Here is a 21,879-nt window from a genome sequence, read left to right on the forward strand (position 1 = left end):
TTTGAAGTTGGACAGAAAAAGGATGTTGACTGGTTGTGGCATGTTTGGACTGCTTTGGAAGAGAGAACTGGAATTATAGAAGCCAATTCAGAAGAACAGCACCCATGGAAAGTATCTATATAAAAGGCATGCAGCAGAAACAGAACTGTCCTGTTTTGAATGGAATCTAGAAGCCTTGAGAGAGGGTTTGGGAGCACCGCCCCAGATCTGAGAACAATATTCCACAGTATGGTAGATTTGTACAGGTGAACAGCTGTTTGAAAGGGGAAAAAAAGCAAGAAGAAAAGAGAAAACCCCGGCATTTTTTTTTTTAAATGCAGAGGAAGCAATATTTGTAATATGCTTATGCCAACTAGAGATTAAAAGTCAGGGTAATCTCCAATAGAGATATATTATCTTGTCTAGGAATCAGGCAGAATATGAACCTGGAGATTTGGATACAAACCAATTATGATATGCAATCCTCTTGAACAGCCTTAGCACATTTATAGGAAAACTAAGGGTTAGATAAAGTATGAGATTTCAAGTTGTTGAGTGTGGAATAAAGGATTTCATCCCTAAAAGAATAATTTCACTGACATGATCTGAGCAAACATTAACATCAGAAAATTTGAAACAGTAATCCGACCAAATTAAAGAAGAAGAAAAAAAATCTTGCACATCATCCCATTTTGCATTCTTGTAATGCCAAAAAACATGAGGTTGAGAATGGCCAAGACCATCACCAAGTTGTGATCTTAGGTGCCTAGAGCATTACTTGCATCAACCATGAGTGGTCCTCTCTTTGAAAGTAAAGTTTGGGGAAAGGCAAGTCAGAATTCGAAGTGACCAGTGGAGTTGGGAGAACGATAGAGGTAACAAATGGATTTGATAGAATGTGGAGAGAGATTTTAAGCCAGAAAAGATCGCAAAGGGGAGATTCCAAATTACTAGTCTCTCACAGGGAATATTAGAAGAGACATATGCATAACTACCACCTTTGAAGCAAAAGGAATTATAGGCAAATAATTTGGATAACTGGGATGAGCAGTGGTTGAATCAACCAATAACTGGGATTCTGTCAGAAAAGTACATGGGGTTAGGCAACCTAAGTGGAAATGGACGTCATTGAGATTAGAACTTAAACCATGTATATTTGTGAAATGAACAAGGAAGTATTTGGTAGGTTTAAATCTTTTCGCAGTAAAGTTTGTTCTTTAGTTTGACAATTCGTGGTGTATTTAGAAGTAAGAAAAGGGGGATGAAGACATGCTGTACGCACGGGAAGAATATACCCAGCTCCTTGCCATAATGTGGCCTCGACAATACCCTCTGCATAAACACTACTCGGTTTCTCTCCAGCCACTGTCTGGCAGAGTATAGGTAGTGAGATTGTACACTAGTTGATCCAAGCGGTGGTATTGCACCTGTATTCTTCCGTGTGGTGTGGGCTTGCACACCTTGACCCCTGCACCTGGGTGGTTACTTCCACTATGCTAGGTGCCATATTTCAAGACTTGCGCATGTGGGATATACACAGGGTTACTAACAGTCTCACCATCGTGAAGTGCAAGCAGAGGATTTGGATGTCACAAACCGACTGGACTTGATCAAAATTAGGTCCACTTGACTTGAGTATCAACCAAATATCAGTTCCATCAGCGTTTTAGACTCCCATCAAGTAGCATTTGCAACTTGACATGCCTGAGATGGTCTGTAATAGCCTCAGAGTAGGCCACCTGTATGCTCTCTCTCTCTCTCTCTCTCTCTCTCTCTCTCTCTCTCTCTCTCTCTCTCTCTCTCTCTCTCTCTCTCTCTCTCTCACTCTTCCCCCCCACCCATCCCCCAGAGAGAGAGAGAGAGAGAGAGAGAGAGAGAGAGAGAGAGAGAGAGAGAGAGAGAGATTGCGTGTTGTAATATCTGTTCTTTTGCAGGGCTCTATTTTGGTTAATATTGTTGGTTATACCAATAATGAAGGATCCTTTGTGGAATCTGTATTTCCTGTACCCGTCACTGGTTAGAAAAGGATTTTTTGAAATCCCATTGGTGATTCTCACACCATGTGTGGAATGCAGGATCTGTGGGCCGTGTCATTTATGTTCTTTAATTCTTTTGAATAATCTACCAGTTTGCCCGATATGAATTTTTGCAATCTTTGCATTGCAAATTATACACTGAGTATTTAGCAGAAAGTCTTTGTCAGGAATAAAATGGGGGGAGGGGAGGAGTTATATATTTTTAATGGTGTTAGTTTTTGTAATTTTGGTGTACAGGCTATTTTTGCCAATGTTCGCTAGTTTAGGCATATTAGCATTTTGAGTGTTTGATTTCTGCATAGCTGTAAACTCTAATAACAAAACTTTTTAGGGATGCTTATTTTTGTGTGCACGAGGTCATTGGAGTTGCTTTATAATTGCACCAGTATCTGTTGGTTTTGTGTATATTTCTTCTAGGAGAGTTATTATTCCTTTAACAAGAGATCCAGGAATAGTACAGGGTGTTTCAAAAACAGCTTTACAACCTTGAAAGAGTATATAAATTTATTTAGAGCACGTATATAATATTTTGAAATGTCAGAATGTAGCAATACACTTAAAGTGTAATGCACGTCTGACTGTAGTACCCAAGACCACCATTGCGAGCTCTCCTGGGCAGTTGAGATCAAGATGGTGACTTTCGCAGGTGCAGAGCAGGCTCATTGTGCGTTTTGGTTCGAAGAAACAAAGTCTGCTATACTTCCTATGAAGTTGTGTAGCAGACTTCGTTTATTCAATGTACATACTTTTTTTTTTTTGCCCCATTAATTATTTTGATTAATAATTCAATACTATACCAAAATATTGATGCATAGCTGCCACTGCTCTGGATTTCCACCTGACCATTGTAATACCATTAATGACAGATTCTCAGTTCTTTATTTTCCCTACACACAAAATATGTTAAAATTGCAAAATATGAAAAATTTTGAAAAAATGTGTTAATGGGTAAACATTATGGTATTTCTAAATTTTAGACATGAATGCTTTCTGAAGATTTCTATTTATTCTTTTGAATTTCTTTATAGCATCAATGTATGTTCAGCAGCCTTCTGTAGCTGCTCAGCCTGCTTCTGCAGGTGTAGCAGTGGTTCCTGCAGCACCATCTGCACAGACGGGTACTACAACCACTTCTATTTCTACGCCTAAAGTCCATACTAATTCATGGATTGCTTATAAGAAAGGACCAATCAAAATGCAGAAACCCAAACAACCACCAAAACCACAACAGTTACATTATTGTGAAGTGTGCAAAATCAGTTGTGCTGGTCCACAGGCAAGTTAAGTTTTTGGAATATTTATTGTTATTCATTCCTTAATGTAAATTTAAACACACACTGTGAAAATGATATATTATTAGTTAGTTTATTATTAGTAATATTAGTAATAGTAGCCGACCGGGCTAGCCGAGTGGGTAAAGTACCTGCCCGGCAACCCAAAGGTCGCGGGTTTGATTCCCGCCTCGGGCTTGGATCAAAGTACTGCAAAAACCTTGGGAGGTGCAATATGGCCACAGAAGCCGATGCGCCAACAACTATCAAATCAAAAAAAAAAAAATTAGTAATAGTAGTAGCGAAAAATAATGCAAGCTTAATACAGTATCAGCCAAAAAAGAAATTAAAAAAATAACCCTTCAAGAAATAGCACTCTCTGTGCATTGGTGCATTTAATAGAGGTAATAATGAGTCAGGAAGCTGGGGCAAGAAATAGTATAAATCCTAGATAATTTAGTCATTTTGGAATGTTAAAATATAAAGTATAGGAGAGAAACATTTCAATTTCAAGGTAACTGCAAATGATATTGCAGTAATAAGTTGCATTGCAAATTTTAAAATATTACAGCAAGAGATTTGAAGGTACAGTTAATGGTAACTCTTAACAAGATAGCTGTTATTTGCAGTTGGCTACATGTAGGTTGGAATCAGAAACCTCAGAGGACATTCCAGGAATATGTCTTGAACATCCCTTAAAACCAAATAAATATAAAATTACCAATATGCTATAAGTTATATGCAATACTCAGAGCAGGATAATACAGTGTATTTTTGCTGGCATTATCAGGACAATTGGTAAGGGATGTATGTCTGTGTTTCCTATCAATGGTGGCTCCTAGGCAGTATGGCCACCTAATATCTCTATGATCACATACAGAAAAAATCTCTATAAAATGGGCCTGGCATAATTATTAGTTTGTGTATGTGTTAGTGCGTGTACTGTAGTATGCATTGTTTGTCAGGCCACTAGGGAGAAGCTAGCATCTAGATAGCTGATTCCTGGTGGCAAACCTCGGCATGTGGAGCCAGACCTGTACCAGTAGTCTGTGCTGCTATAATGCACCAAATCCCACATCCACCGGTGGATGCCAGCAAAAAAAAACTGCAACTTATATAAGTAGTGGTATCCCGTATCTAGGTACCACACACACACACACACACACACACACACACACACACACACACACACACACACACACACACTGGTGTTCAAAGAAAGTGCATCATCTAGGAATTTCACATTTCTAACCCTTTTACACGATGGTACATTTACATTAATGACTAGCATCACAAATAGAAATATAAACAAAAGATATTTATTAATAGTTAAGGCAAAGCTAAGTAATATTTGACAGGTGCTCTCAAAGTATTCCAAAATGAGCATTTGCAACCTTTATACAACAGTTTTGGTAAACACGAATTATGGCTGAAATGTTACCGGAAGCCCTCAGTTTGCTTCAGTTTATCATTTTAAATGGAAAACAAAATGAAAAGTTCACCAGGTGCAAAATAATATTTAGTTGAATGGCCTCTGGCCCTGATGACAGCAGCACACCGTGGAGGCATTGACAAGATCAATTATCTGAAGATAATCAACTGATAGTTGATTATCTTCAGATTATCAACCAGCTGGAAAAAAAAAAAAAAAAAAAAAAAAAAAGAATGAATGTCTTCTCTTTCTGGTGGAGTTTGGCATGTTCTTGACAGCCAAATCTGAATAGCAGTGCCATTGTTCTAAGCAAAACTTTGACTCAACATTTCTGAAGATTAGCAGCCTGCCGACCGGGCTAGCCGGGTGGGTAAAGTACCTGCCTAAAAACCCCAAGGTTGCAGGTTCAAATTCTGTCTCAGGCTTGGATCAAAGTACTGCAAAAAAAAACCTTGGGAGGTGCATTATGGCCACAGAAGCCAATGCACCAACAATTACCAAAAAAAAAAAAAAAAAAAAAGCAGCCTGCCACAGTATCTTTCTCAAAGCAGTCATCAATTGACAAACAAGACATTCTCAATAGAAATCCACAGGCAGAAACATGCTTAGGTAAGCTGATGTTTATAAGCATATTGTGCAGATAAACAATCCTGTGGTTTATTTTTATTTTAATATAAAAATTTTTTTTTTCCTGCTTCCAAGTATCTCATCTCCAGCTTTTCAAAGGTAAAAGTTGGTAGCTGGGCTTATGGAGCTGCATTATTATATGTAAGTTTCCCTCACAAATTTGAATCCTCCACTGATTCTGGAGAGGTGCAAGCATTCTTGGCAACCAGTGATAACTTGCAGTTTGGCCAAATTTTGATTGAGGAAGGTCAGTACTGACCCTTCAGAAACATTACGTTCTCTGGCAATCATACACTTATGCCCAGGGCTTCGATTTTTTTATTTTATTTTTTTTTTTTTGCATACTTCTGGAGTTGCCACTGATCATTCCATTGATCAGTCCAAGTGGCATTTTATCTTTTTTTGGATCGTAGACCCAATTTCACCCTTTGCAGTCTAGCATTACTTTCACTGTTTTTTCCATGCAGTCCAGCTCTATTAATCAAACAGATGACTAGTTGAAATGTGATGTTCAAAAATTATTTATGTATGGGTTTACATGAACTATTATATAAAACAGCATGACAAAACAGTTTAAAAGTGTTAATGAAATATTTATTGAAGTAAATCTTCACGAAGCCTTCCATCCAGGTAATTGACAATCCTTTTTACTTTAAAGCCTCCACTTTGAATTCCTTGTTTCTTTTTATGGGTGGGCAGAGTTCTATCATCCAAAATATCTGCCAAGTATGCTCTTAAATAATTTAATTCTGTCTGTCCATTCTTCAGAACAATATTTCTTTTATATTAGTTTTTTCATTTAGTACGACGTTGATAATATCTTAATCTCCTTTAGTTCATTTAGCGAAACCTGAATGTAATCACATCATATCGAGTAGTCAGAAACTATTTTATTTGTACGTGTTTCCTTTTCCTCCTCACAATTTCTTTAGGAAGGTCTTAACATTTTCTCAATTTTGCTAACAGAATGACCTTTACTAGATCTTGACAGCATTCTAAATGTTTCACTCTAACACAGCATATAAGTTACTTTGAGGCTTCTATGCAGAAAACAAGAATGCTGCCTGCTATTGACAATTGAATTTAAGCATCAATAAATATCAACTTACTTTTTTCAAGTTGTTTATATGAAGTATAAATGGATAGCAGTATAGTGGGGGAAACCAATCTTATAATCGGCAACACAGACAGTTGAGCCAGTTTCCACATTGTACTTGAAGGAAGAGTCAAAAAAAAAAAAAATAAATAAAAATAACTGCTCATTGTTAACTATTGAATATAAACATCAATTTAGTTTTTAACATTGTTAATAAGAAGCATAAATAAATGGCAGTGCACCAGGAAAACAAATTTCATAATCAGAACAGTTGATGGTTGCACTGGCTGAGACATTTGGACTTAAAAAATATAATTTAGTTTTTTCTGATTTCTTATACGAAGAATGAATAGACTGAGGTACAATGATTGGGTCAGTATAGTAGGAAAACAAAATTCATAATTGGAAATGCTGGTGTGCTGAGCGCTACAACACGTGACTGAGAAAGGACTGAAAAGAATGCACTCAGTAATTGAATATAAACATCATTAAACATGGATTTAGCTTTTCAGATTGTTTTTGTGGAATGTAAATAAATGCTATTACAATAATTGCCCAGTACAAGTGGGAGGAAATCCTGTAATTGGAAATGCTGATGGGCACACTGGACACAACATTGGGCAACAAAGAGTTAAATTGTTTATGCTGAAATTTCATGTAGCATTTGCAAGGGGCAATTTCACCATATACATACAGCTTTTGTGTTCACAAATAACTGGTCAGTTCTCTTCTTTTTATCAAAAATGTGGTGGTCCACTGCCCCAGTTTCATAACATCCATGTTTACCTGGATGACTACTCTTAATGTCTTCTATTCTTCCATACTACATTTGAGCTGCATCAATGCAAGTATGATGGATATTTATGAGACTATAATAAAACTCCCTCTTCATGCATATTTGATGTTAAGGTAGATAACTTTATTGGATGCTCCTAAGATTAAAAAAAAATCCAGAACTAGAATTTTTATTTAAACAAATCTAGCAGGGCCGTGTTTAGACAAAGCAACTGAACATGTGATCTCTCTTAGTCTGAGTTTTCTGATTCCTTTATTTTTAGATCTAATCAACTTTGCTTAATAATTATCCTTCACTTTGATGAGATAAACAGATATTTACAGGTGATTTAAAATTTTTTATCCCCCAATCAGCTCAGCTACATGCAAAGGTTCTTCCTAGTTACAATTATAATGGAATAGAACCAAACCACCTCAATGTTAAACACTTAAACTATCCATAAATTGTCAAGTTGCCGCTTATCCGTTTATTGCTACATTTCGGACCTCACATTTTCCTTGTCTTCAGGCCTGTTAACAGGCCTCAAGATGGGAAACAGTGAAGCATGTAACAAACAATAGGTTGTTTGTTACATGCTTCACACAAAAATACTGATTTTTGTTGAATTTTCCACAGTCCATGTTTGGAGTATGGGAGTGCAGCTATACTATATCTACTCAATACAGTATTATATAGTAGAGATGGTTATGGAATTGGCTTATCAAGTGGGTAAGTAATTGGACCGATCTGCTTCATCTTACATCAAGAATAAAATTTGTAAAAATCTCAATTATGCACTGTTAAGCATTAATTCATGATGTCTGAATCATTGGATTTCTTTACTAACAAGTATGGAGAATGAATACCTAAAGCAAAACTGAAAGAACAGCCCAAGAATGCTGGATATGTTTGAACATCTTGAGTCTCAGTATAGTTGGTTTACCACTTAGTTGAAATCTGTATTTGAATCCCATTAGAAAAGATAAAATACTAATGCTTATATTGGTGCTAGAAAGGTGTTCAATCTAGAATAACGTGCAAATGTGCTTGAACACCCACTAACAGAAGATTTTATACGTTTTCATTATTGTAGCACAGAGCGGAACGGAAAATAAAATAATAATAATAATAATAAAGCTTTCAACCCAACAGTTAACTGATGAAGGGCATCATAAAGCCTGAAAGCTTTTGTTTTACTGGTTACTGTGTGTATCTACATATTCTGTTTTTACTGTCTATCATATGTATTTAACGTTAAACCTAGTTTAACTACAACTCGTTATTTTACTTTCCGTTCCGCTTTGTGCTAAATAATGAAAATAGTATAAAGAATTCAGAGTGATAGGCCTTTTTACCTATATCTAAGAAGATTTTATGTACACAAACCCTCACTTTTTTTTTTTTACAGATTAATAGAGGGAAGGGGTGTGTGTTACCAAATGTCTGGAATAAATAAATAAAAAAAATTTTTCTCCCCTCCTGGCATTTTAAAGTTACTCTGAGAAAAACTGAAATAATGTTAAAACAATCTTTTATTTACCTTGACTTTATTTTTTAATATGTAGAAAATCTGGCTTACCATGGAATATTGTTCTCATATCTGGGGCAGTGCCCCCAAAACCTCTCTCAGGGGTACTAGATTCCATTCAGAAAAGGCAATTAGGTTAATTAATGACTCATCTCTAACAGTCTCTCCACTCACTGTCTCATAGATGTACTGTTTCTGCTGCATGCCTTTTCTACAGATACTTCCATGGGTATTGTTCTTCTGAATTGGCTTCTATAATTCCTGCTCTCTCTCTTTCAAAACAGTCCCAACGTGTGCCGCCACCAGTCAACATCCATTTACTGTCCATCTTCAATCTCACAGAACCAACATTTCATCTTCCTCGTTTATTTATTCAACTGCCATTTTCTGGAACCTTTATTCATACATAATTTTCAAGAAATACATGTCTACAGGAGTTCGTGTCTAATGTCAACAGATATCTTCTTTCATCTTCTAAACCTCCAACCCATGCACAGTACGAAGTACACTTAAACCTCTTTTTACGCGATAGATTTACGTTCCTAAAAATTACGTGTAAAAAATAACTGACTCCATAGAAAAAGTGAAGATTGGTTCCAAACCTGAAATATAAGCAAAATAATGAAAAAATCAAACATTAAATTCGTTAGGATCATAAGATTTTTATTTACATTTCATGGAGAACACACATATAATGAATTTTAACTTAAAAAAAAAAAAAAAAAAAAAAAAACGCATATTCATTTCAGTTGTTTGCTAAGGATTCTATAAAAAAATTGTTGTTTGCTATCAGTTTCTGACAATAAAAGCGAAAGCTTTAGTTTTCGTGAGACTAACATCACTAGAACTACTAGATATGGTATTATCATCATTGACTTCCGCCTCAACTTATGGAATTCTTGTCTTGTCTTGAACAAAAGTACCACTGGTTGTTTCAGTAGTTTTAGGCATGAACTCAGTTATTAATCGCTGTGTTGATGCTTTAGATAATCCGCGATATAATTCTCTGTATGAAGACATTAACAACTTGAGCTCATGTGAAAACTTCCCAGCACGTTCTTCATTTGGATCATGTCGGGAAAAATAATTGCCTAAATTACTGGCCAGTTTAAGACCTTTAATTATATCAGCAGTAAAAGTAGGATTATCTTGATCATTATCATTAACTTCTTCGCTTTCAGGAGTCTCAGAAACAATCTCCACTATTTCGTCTTCGCTAAGACGTTTATCAGTTAACAATTCTTCGATATCTGCCGACGTAAGATCATCGAATCCTTCTCCGCCAATTTCACATGCCAAACTTATTATATTGGGGAATTCTGCAGTATGGTTGAGGGCCAAATAGCATTCCAGCATGCATTCATAGTTTCTGGTCTCAATTCAGATAACGAAAATTGAACCTGATCAATACAATCCATAATTGAAATTGTTTCCACACATCCATAACTGAGAGTGTTTCATCATCATTTAGCTTGTTCAAAACAAACGGAAATGTTCATCTGACATGTTTTAAAAGTCGCAATTATACCCTGATCTAGAGGTTGTAGCAATGATGTGGTATTGGGCGGCAGAAAACAGAATTGCACATTTGGGTGTTCTATGGCAGGATGACTGGGTGCATTATCAAGAATCAAAAGCACTTTAAATTCGAGACACTTGTCATTCAAATAGCATCTAACTTCTGACACAAAATGTTTGTGGAACCACTCAGTGAAAATATCAATGGTCACCCAAGCTTTTTTGTTGGCCATCCAATGAACTGGCAATTTTTGAAAATCTACGCCTTTCATTGGCCGTGGTCTTAATGATCGATTTATGAGCAGTGGTTTTAACATCCAATCTCCTAAAGCGTTCGAACAAAATAGAAGTGTTATACGATCCTTTGCTGCTTTGAACCCACCAACAGTTTTTTTTTTGCGTTTTTAATACGTAAGTTCTGTTTGGCATTTTTTTCCCCAGAAAAGGCCAGTTTCATCCATATTCCAAACTTGTTCACAAGTGTAACCTCCACTTCAATTATTTTAGCAAGTTTTTGTGGAAATGCTTTAGCAGCTGTTTCATCAGCAGAAGCAGTTTCACCTTTAATTTTCATATTATGAAGAGCATGTCTTTTAATATACTTAGCCAGCCAATCATTGCTTGCATGAAATTCATATTTTTTTCTTGATTGAGATGGAGTATCTGGCTGCAGTTTTTTAATCTGTTCATAAAATCTCTGCTGATTACTTGATGGAATTTCCGTCAACTGGCATTCTTTTTTGTGCATTATCTTCTATCCACATCACTAAAGCTTTTTCGGCCTTTTCTAAAACATCTGTTGTGTATGATGATAATTTTGCACCCGATTTTGTACCAGAACATACCGCTTTTCTAATAGCCTCTTTATTTTTCTTTATAGATCTGATAGTTGATTCAAAGATGACTCCAAAATGCTTACCCACAGCCATCGCACCTTCTCCAGTTTGAAGACAATCTAAAATTTGAATTTTTATATCCAAGGAAACAGCTTTCCTTATTTTATTTTATTATTTTTTTTTTTTTTTTTTGTTATCGGCAACATCATGTGAGGGCTGGATTAAAATCTTCGGTTAATGAAATGAAAGTTTGAAAATTACATACTCCCCATTTTAAACTTAGATCAGTGCATTTAGTATTAACTTTATACTGCATCCATCTGCTGTTAAGCAGTATTTTCAACAGTCGAGTCCTGTGAACAAGGTTTACTGAGGTATGCACGTTTTTCCTTTGTCGTGCATTTCCCTTGTTTTTCCCGTATTGATCCCAATTTTTGTGTAATTTTCTACTTAAAGCATAAGAATAATAAATTGATAGAATATTGAACTATCTCCAGTTGACTATTTTGTAGTACTATTAGCAGTATTGTACAAGGAAGCAGGAGGCTTTTGCTATATCAACCAAATAAAAAATTAGTAAATAATTCGTAATCTGAACAAGTGGAAGGATCCCATCAGAATTCAGCGTGCTCAACCCATTCAAGGCCTTATATACCTCAATCATATCACTGCACAAGTGCCTAGTCTCCAGCCACTGCAATTTGCAGAACTTAAACCTCTCTTGGTAAGAGGATCCCTTCATTCCCCTCACCAATCTTGTTGCCCTTCTCTGTACACGCTCAAGTAAATCTACATCCTTCCTAAAATGAGGCCTCCAGACCTGTACGCAGTACTCAAGGCGTGGCCTGACCATTGCCTTATACAGAGGGATAATCACCTCCTTTTCCCTGCTAGCAAAATTCCTATATATCATTGACAAAACCCCATTACCTGCCCTGGCAGCCTGTCTGCATTGCTCAGAAAACGTCATATCTGCCTGCACAATTACTCCCAGGTCTTTTTCATTTTCTACCACCTTAAGCGTAGTACCACACAGTTGGTACGTTTCTCTGGGGTTACTTCTACCCATATGCAGTACTTTGCATTTGTCAAGGTTAAACTTCAGTTGCCACTTCTTAGCCCATCTGCCCAAATTATCTAGATCCTGTTGCAGTAGCACACTGCCATTACTGTCATTAACAACCCTGCCAACCTTTGTATCATCTGCAAACTTCGACATTAAGCCTGATATACCTTCATCAATATCATTGATAAATATACAAAACAACAGTGGACCTAACACCGAACCCTGTGGGACTCCACTAATAACATTAGTCCAAGAAGAGCAGCACCCTTTGATTACCACCCTCTGTCTTCTCCCACTTAACCATCCTTTTATCCATTGTAGCAACTTACCCTTAATACCATTCTGCTCCAATTTGTACAATAGTCATCCATGCGCAACAGTGTCAAAAGCTTTCCTGAAATCCAAATATGATATGAAAATTATTTTTTGCATCCCGTTCCCACTGATGACACATACAACAACTATTCTAGACAGTTGAGACTGGGTGTTCTTGTATAATTTACTGCCCTGATCCCCACCCCCCAGAAGTTCTTTAAGCTTGAAACATTGCTACAATATGAACATTTGCCAGTGTCAGCAAATGTTTAATTTTTAGTAGGATAGCACCAAAAAAAAAACAAGGACACATGATATGTGTTGCAAGTGTTACTTTGACCCATATCATCAGATAAATGTATCTCTACATTAGTATGATGGGCACAATCAAGAGGTCATAATTGATTAATTGGATTATAGAATCATTTGATTTTTGGAAATCATTCAGTTATGCCCATTACTAATCTGTATTATGCTTATATTCCCTAAATAGCAGTTTCTCCAAATCCTGTAGGAATCGTCAATGATATTGTGTAAAACCCTTGCACCACCTTTGTTCTGTGTTTACAAAGAAAGATTCCTTATACTTACGTGTGCAGGTCACACTGACCAAAATTTTCTCTCAAAAGCCTTGCAGAATCTCTCAGGTCTTGAGTTAATCTATACAGGTTTCAGCATATAATTTCTCCTACCATGCCTGGGCAGAATTGCAGACACATTTTGACCTAACCACAACTTTTTTTTCAGCATAGCTATTTATCTGTCAAATCATCAGTTTGTTGCGTGATTAATGTAATTAGTTCCCACATGAATAATAATACTCACTCCACCTAATCTGATAATCTCTTGGTGATATATTCAGTTGTTGCTCCTGTCAGACATCCTGATTTTATTCCACCTATCCTTATTCCAAAATATTACCTGTATTCCTGACAGTGAAGTCACCTAATAACTAAATGCTTTTTAACCAGAGGTATGCATGTGGCTATTCTTTTCTGGGGCCAGAATATTTTGCTGTCTATGTTGTGCTTATGAATGATATAAGTATCAGAAAAAAAACCTATTTTGTTTTTTCCAGTTTGGTATAAAAATGTCTTAATATATGTAGAGTGAAACCTCTCTAAACTAGACACTACTGGGTCATTAGAAAGGGTCCACCGTATAGAGAGGTGTCAGTGTAGCCAGTTTCAATAATTTGGAATCTCTCTCTCTCTCTCTCTCTCTCTCTCTCTCTCTCTCTCTCTCTCTCTCTCTCTGTGTGTTAAATAATTATACACACACAACCAGCTAACTTTTAGTAAAAATGAATATAAATTGCCTTGTCGAGAGCAGTTCATTTTTTTCCCTTCTTTTCAATTCTGTTTTTATTATGCACCATGAACTGAATCCCATGAGACTTGTTACCATTGCCACCAGCACTAATTCTCTCTCTCCACAATTTTGACAATAGTGTATTTTATTTTATTGCCTTGATTAGTGATGTGTACCAGTGGAACTGCATTGGACAATCTAGATGAATTTTGTACCAGCAGTGGTGAGCATGTTAACAGTGTATTGTGCCATCTGCTCCGTGAGTAATCCATATGTATCAGAAGTCTAATTAGCCACTATACAGTGATGACCATTACCTTCTCTTGCCTTCATGGCTTATGCCCACTGATTATGAAAACAGTTGTGTGTTACCAGCGGTGAATGTTTTTATTATAAATATTGCGCTTGAAAGATTTAAGTGTTTAGTCCGAGAAAGTTGAAATTTGAAGGTTGAAGGCCAGAATCAAAGCCTTAGTGTCTTCGTCAGGTATCTCTTTTAAAGAGATGTCCATTGATTCTGGAGAATTTAAAAAAAATTCTACAAATTTAGATGTAGACTGTAGTCAGTGTTAAATTAGTTGCCCAATATGTATCACATGTGGCTGAGTTAGTTGGCCTCAGGTGAGGATAGTGTGGGTTTTCTCCCGGAAACCTGCGTGTTCCCCCCACCCTCAGCAAACAGAAAATTTGACCATAAAACACATGCAATTAACAGACATTATATACAGCACAATATGGCCTACATTGCTGATGTGCCTAAAACCCAACAACAATCAACTGTCCAATGTGTAGCAAGGTTTTGTGTAAATTTTGTAAAATTATAAAAACAGTTATTATTATTACTGAACGAAGTATATGTCTTTGATATTTCTGTTCTTTTTACTTGCTTGTTAGGATTTTGTGTAAAATCCTTCTGCATTGTTTAATTTGTGCATTTGATTTCTTTAATAAACTGTTATATTGAGACTCAGTTTCATTTTTAATATACTATTCCACACTATTCTGGCATTACTTCTACATTATGCTTTTATTATTTTAGACTTATAGAGAGCATTTGGAAGGACAAAAACACAAGAAAAAAGAAGCTGCCTTGAAAGCTGGTAATGCAGCACAAAATGTTAGAGGAGGTACATCTCTTCGCTGTGAGCTTTGTGATGTTACCTGTACAGGATCTGACGCTTATGCTGCTCATATTAGAGGTGCCAAACATCAGAAGGTGTGTTTGATTATTTATTTATTTAAATGAAACTCAAGTTTTTTTAAATAGAACATTAGTTTTTGAATATCAGCAGCTAATTCACTTGCATGGAGATTAATAACTTAATCTTGAATTGAAATATGAATGAAATACCGTGGCAACATTTAGTATGCTATTCATACAACATTCACGAGTGCGTGAAGTTAGTTATAAAACTTATTTCCATTGCTATGAATTACTTCTATTATATCCAAAAAATAATTTTATAGATTATATTGATGTATAGTGTTGAACAAGAATGATGTGCTTCTTTTTTCAGGTTGTTAAGCTTCATACAAAACTGGGAAAGCCCATCCCTTCAACAGAACCACAAGTGATATCTACAGTTTCAGCCACCAGTACATCAGCAGGTAAATTAATTGTTAAATAGATTTTTTATTACGTATAGACTTTATGAAATGCTTTCCTAGTAAATTGACACTTCATTGCATGCTAATTTACTTAATCAGTGATAATATTGTTATCACTTAAATTTCTATGCTATCACAGTGAAGGTCCATAGGACTAGATTACAGTGTAAGGTTTCTTTAATCATTAAGTAGTGAAGTGTAATTGTATATTTGCTTTAAGTGCTTTTTTAATATCAACTACATGTCCTGATGGGAGCTCTCTCACCCTGCTTTTCACTAACGTCACCCAGATTTGTTGCCAAAAAAAAGTGAGTGCTAGTAATGGAGCTTCATGATTGATGTTCTGTATTCTATTTTTTCCCCATAGTTCTCACTTAACCTGTCAACTAGGTTTTTTAAATTTTCACTCAAGATTACCAGGAACTCTGTTCACTATAAGGTGAAAGGACTGCTGGGCATTTTGCTCAGCATCACTAGTTTTGTCTTCTGCTTCTTGTAAGTCAACTTATGGACCAATAAATATGCTCCCTTTCACTTTTGCATCAGAGAATTTTGGAAACACTGTATATGCCTGCAGAAGTCAATTTGAAGATTCAATGCTTGAGCAGATTGTTCGACCAGTTCCAGAATGATGTGAAGTTGGAAGCAATACTTTGTTTCTTGGAACCAAGGGATTGTTTACTACTAGTGTTCATCAGGCTGCAACTCAAATCTGGCAGACCATTCTCTATTGTTGTGCCTGTTCAGTAGGATCCAGTAGGTGGCACTCTTAAATGAGATATCAAGTGCTGTGTATTGGATTTAGTTAGACTTAAGTTTCTCACCAAGTCATTCAGTTCTTGCTGATTGGGGAGCTGTGGCATTTACTTGATTAGGCTTCTGATATGTAACCTCAATTATCCTGTTGATCAGATTAATCATAAAATTTTGAAGGCTTCTGGAAAACAGATGGGGAATTGCCAGGATTTTTTGCAGCACCAGAGCAATAGAAAATGGCATGTTGGGATACACTACCAATTTTTGATCCACTGACTTCAAACTTTGAAATATCCCCTCCCCCCAAAAGTAACCCACTCAGATTTGTGTGCCCTTTGAAGTATATCAAAGTCACACACTTATGACTACTGCAAAACCATGATGAACTACAAATACCACAGCAAAAGTGAGACATTCACAACTTTTCTTGATCGCCTGTAGGCATTCCACTACAAAAAATGGTGCCACCAACAGTGTTTAAACTAGACCTATATTATAGCCATATAGATAGCAGAAGGAATCTAGAGAAGACATACACCTTCATTTGGTAGCCAGATACTAGATAATACAGTAGCCCTGAGCTGTAATCGTCAGCATTAAGTCAAAATATTAACGCTTACCGCTGGATTGGTTCTTTGGGTAATGTACTTGCCTAAGAAATAAAGGTTGCAAGTTCGAATTCTTCCTCCAGTCTGGCAATTGGGATTCATTAATTTTTTTAAATGAGGTATAAATAGTGTTAGGATTTCAACAATATAATTGCCTTAAAAATTAAAGACTGTGCTACTAAACACTATATTGTGAACCCAGATTAAGTCAAAATATTAACGCTTACTGCTGGATTGGTTCTTTGGGTAATGTACTTGCCTAAGAAATAAAGGTTGCAAGTTCAAATTCTTCCTCCAGTCTGGCAATTGGGATTCATTAATTTTTTTAAATGAGGTATAAATAGTGTTAGGATTTCAACAATATAATTGCCTTAAAAATTAAAGACTGTGCTACTAAACACTATATTGTGAACAAGTTGGATCATTAGATGTTATGCAAATGAAATGATTTTATACACCTTAATCAGATTTGTTAAGATGGATTCAGTAAGAAACTGTTATCATACGATTCTTTCATATGAACTGCATGGCCTATTGGAATCGATGATAGTACATTGCCATGTATAATAGCACTGCTGTTAAACTCACTTTAGAAGAATCTACAAAGCATCTCCAATCTTGAGGGTTGTGGTCAGTATTAACTGTGCCTTTTAAACCTTTGATGTCAATGCAGGCAAGAAGGTTATTTTGCATTTTAAAAAACTAGGTTAAATCCTTTTGGCAGCACCAATATATAGACACACTAATATTATCTTGAAGGAGATTCCACTGTTGCAGTATTGAGCCTAAAAGTTCTGCCTTATTTTTTGGCATCAAGATCTTTGATAAGATCATTTAATTCATTTTGAGTAATTTTGTGTGACTCTGCAGAGAGGAAGTTGAAACTAAAATCAGGATTTGTTGATGTGGAGGGTTCAGGTGATTTATCTTGGCCATTACTTGACTCTTCATCAGATTTTAGAATGTGATTTAGAAGCTTCACAAACAGGAAGTCCTCTGTGAGATGCTGGTCAAATAGCAGATGGTTTATTTGGCTAGCTTAAGATCCACCTTTTCTTCTTGGAAATCTCTTGTGGAACAGGTGGTACCATACAAAAATAACAGTCCATTATATTATCTAAAGGCTCTCTCCATGTCATAGGCACAGTGAATGGCATTGAGCTGCTTTTGTGACTTAACCAGCTGCGGAGATTAGAAGCACAAGCATTGCAACAAACAGGAGGCATTCAGCTTTTGTCTTGGTTCCCAATCTTGCAGCTAAAATAACAGTTGTATGATTTTTTTTTTATTATTATCAGAGTAATGGCATGCTTCTGTGATGCAAATGTCACTTCACTGCAAACATAACAGAAATTATCTGCACTATTTACACAATACATGCAGCATGCTAAATTAAGTTTTTGCTCAGTTGAAAACCAGTATAGCACAGATAGAGGCCTGACTCAGACCTAGACAGTAAATAGTGTTGACTCAGCACTGATGGCTGCAGTGTTGCCACATAAACTGCATTCAAGGCCAAATTTCCCCAAAAATCAAACAAACATGCTGAAAGCAACGTGTATGGTATTATAAAAGCTAGAGCTGATACTCCATTTCAATTGTTATATTCATATTTAGCACATTAAATTTTAGTCAAAATTGACTAATATTATTACTGAAACATTTTAGCTGTTGACCAGTGTAACCATACAGCAGTATCAACTGAAAGTGAGCATAAAGCAAAATAGATTTTATACAGATGTCTGTGGGAGGTTAATGTAACTTCAGAATTTAACTGCCTGTTAGTGTAATGAGCTAGTTCATTCCAGAGCAACCCTACTCACATAGCATTCGTTTAAGAGATTATTGTACTGCCTGTATTAAGGGTAAGTTGCTACAATGGATAAAAGGATGGTTAAGTGGGAGAAGACAGAGGGTGGTAATCAATGGGTGCTGCTCTTTGTGGACTAATGTTATTAGTGGAGTCCCACAGGGTTCGGTGTTGGGTCCACTGTTGTTTCGTATATTTATCAATGATATTGATGAAGGTATATCAGGCTTAATGTCGAAGTTTGCAGATGATACAAAGGTTGGCAGGGTTGTTAATGACAGTAATGGCAGTGTGCTACTGCAACAGGAGCTAGATAATTTGGGCAGATGGGCTAAGAAGTGGCAACTGAAGTTTAACCGTGACAAATGTAAAGTACTGCATATGGGTAGAAGTAACCCCAGAGAAACGTACCAACTGTGTGGTACTACACTTAAGGTGGTAGAAAATGAAAAAAACCTGGGAGTAATTGTGCAGTCAGATATGACGTTTTCTGAGCAATGCAGACAGGCTGCCAGGGCAGGTAATGGGGTTTTGTCAATGATATATAGGAATTTTGCTAGCAGGGAGAAGGTGATTGTCCCTCTGTATCAGGCAATGGTGAGACCATGCCTTGAGTACTGCGTACAGGTCTGGAGGCCTCATTTTAGGAAGGATGTAGATTTACTTGAGCGTGTACAGAGAAGGGCAACAAGATTAATGAGGGGAATGAAGGGATCCTCTTACCAAGAGAGGCTTAAGTTCTGCAAATTGCAGTGGCTGGAGAGTAGGCACCTGCACAGTGATCTGATTGAGGTGTATAAGGCCTTGAATGGGTTGAGCATGCTGAACTCTGATGGGATCCGTCCACTTGTTCAGGGGACATAAATTCAAATTAAGAAAGGACATGTAGAATGGATGTGTGGAAATTTGCCTTTAGCCAGCGGGTGGTTAATTGCTGGAACAAACTTCCATTTGTTGTTGTGGAAGTTGATGGGTTGAATAAATTTAAGGAGGAACTGGACAGGGATTTGGAGGAAATGGTGTGTGTGTGTTGTTTTTTTTTTTTTTTTTTTTGGCTGATGCTGCATATGCTCATACACTTGCTTTCTTGCATCACATGCCACCACTACTACTACTTCCAGAAAGAAAGTCTTTTTTGTATTTCATTTGTAGTAAGATAAATAGGATGTGAACCTTTAGTCCAAATCTTAATAATGTAATAAGTGTTGGTTTCTGTAATACCTCAGTGCAGGGCTTAAAATAGTTCCTATGAACTATGAGATATCTTCAGAACTTTCTCAGTGAGACATCCTTATTTTGGATATTGTCTCTTTTTTGGAGAATAGTTTACTACAGTTCAGAAGTTCACAAACTTTTATACTTTGTGTTCCTCTTAAAACATTTCATGATGTTCAGGCTCCCCTTGTCTTTCATAACAAGTGCAAATAAACAGATATAACAGATATATATCTATATAAAGCGATACATACTTTGGTACATAAAATCTCGAAGATCCAAAAAATATATATAAATAAACTCATGCTTGGATTGCTGGCATGGTTTGTCCATTTTTTTCTTTAAAAAAAATAATAAAAAAAGTAGTAGTGCAGTAAATTCCCGCTGTTTGCGGTTGTTATGTTCCTGAGAAATGCTATGAATACTGAATTATGGCTCCCATAGTAATAAAGGGGTTCTGTCCCAAAGTATGAAATATATAAGAAAAACTAGTCTAAAATTTTGTCTACGTATGTATTATATGTACCTTCATAATATGACTATGTACATAGTGAAATGCAAGCATAAGGCATCGAAATGAAAATAAGAAACAATTTAATATTAAATGTAATATTTATTAGAAATTTCAAACCAGCAGCGCCTTTGCTAGCTAAAAAAACTTATCCCGCCAGTTCTATCACCAGTTTCGCTAAAGTGTTGATAAAGGAGTTTTGCCTCTTCACGAATGATGAGCGAACTTAACGGAATTTTATTTTGAGTTCGGTCTTCTATCCACAGATTTAAAACCTTTTCCATTTTTTCTAATTTAACATCACGAGTTACAGAGCAAATTTTTTGAAGCAATTAGTGCGTTTTCACAGACACTATGGCGGATTTTTTTCTTCCGATTTTTTTTTATTGATCGTACCGTTGACTCATTGATTTTATGTTTTGCCACTGAGGAGACATTTTCACCATTAGAAATAACTGAATGACTCAATTTTATTCGCTAATGTCATCGCCTTCCTTGATCTTTTCACATTTCCCTTGTTATTCATAGCCATATTTTTCTACAGGTTAGAAAGAACTTGTCCACAATAAAGTCACTTAAGTCTGTTTTACACTGCAAAACGGTAGATTTATCACTTTTGTAAGCATATCAATTTATAAATTTATTCAATTTATAAGCATATAAATTAAAAGCAAACGACGAAACCTTCCATGACAAGCACATAGCACATACTGAACAAGGATTAGTGAGAAACATCCACACTCGCGATTTTGTCATTCCTCTCCCCCATGCACTGAGCGCTGTTTTGACCGGGGAAAGACAATTTTAGCTGCGCTTATCTTTTTTTATGTCAGAAAATGTTAACGGCGTTTTAAAATTCGCATTTGTTTAGGTTTCATTTTATATTAAATCAGCGACCGCGAATACAGATACCGCAAATAGCGGGGGTTTACTGTATACACTTGGAAAATTTTACCTCTTCAAGCTCTCTCGCTTGTTAGATTTTCCAACTAGTGTTTTCCTCTTTCCTGTTTCTTCTTTTTCCTGAGAGAGTGTTTTGCTCTCATTTCTTCTTCTACTTTCTTTTCTCCTACTTTATCCTCCCTATTCATTATTTACTATAACCGGGATTCCACTTGTTGGAATCCCACTAAGTGTAATTTAGATAGTTCCTGGAGCGCCTCCACGTGGCTAGGGACGGGAGTCGGGACGCAGGTAGCTTGCTCCCTGCCTCCCGGCTGCTAAGACTCCAGGGCCGGCAAACAACAACCGTCACAACACACATATATACTTACACACACACACACTTACACACACTTGCCGGCTATAAATAACCTACAGATGCTACAGCGGTATATAGGGGTAACCCTGGAGGCTGCAATCAATACAAGAATACCTTGTCCCCTTGTATACACTTGGGGAACTTCTGTAATCTGACGTAAATAAGTGGGATAGTTCTTGCTTTGAAAGTGCTTGGAATAACTTAAGAACATAGTTGCTATAGCTCATTTTAACAGTGTGCTTCAATTTGTTTGTGATCCCTGATGTGTAAGATTAGAACACAAGTGCAGCCATTCAGTGCATATATATGCACTGAATGGC

General features: G+C 36.4%; 1 protein-coding gene across 1 annotated transcript in view; it reads left to right on the forward strand.

Annotated features, from left to right (window-relative positions):
• Zn72D (Zinc-finger protein 72D) overlaps positions 1 to 21,879 on the forward strand; it is a 220,494-nt gene that overhangs the window by 102,084 nt on the left and 96,531 nt on the right. The window contains exons 5-7 of the mRNA XM_090371344.1: positions 3,044 to 3,291; positions 14,830 to 15,006; positions 15,308 to 15,398. Coding sequence (XP_090227470.1) covers positions 3,044 to 3,291; positions 14,830 to 15,006; positions 15,308 to 15,398 — 516 coding nt within the window. The remainder of the gene's footprint in view (positions 1 to 3,043; positions 3,292 to 14,829; positions 15,007 to 15,307; positions 15,399 to 21,879) is intronic.

The sequence above is a fragment of the Mastigoproctus giganteus genome, chromosome 1, assembly GCF_048544385.1.
Source record: "Mastigoproctus giganteus isolate SK-2022 chromosome 1, ASM4854438v1, whole genome shotgun sequence".
Lineage (NCBI taxonomy): Eukaryota > Metazoa > Arthropoda > Arachnida > Uropygi > Thelyphonidae > Mastigoproctus > Mastigoproctus giganteus.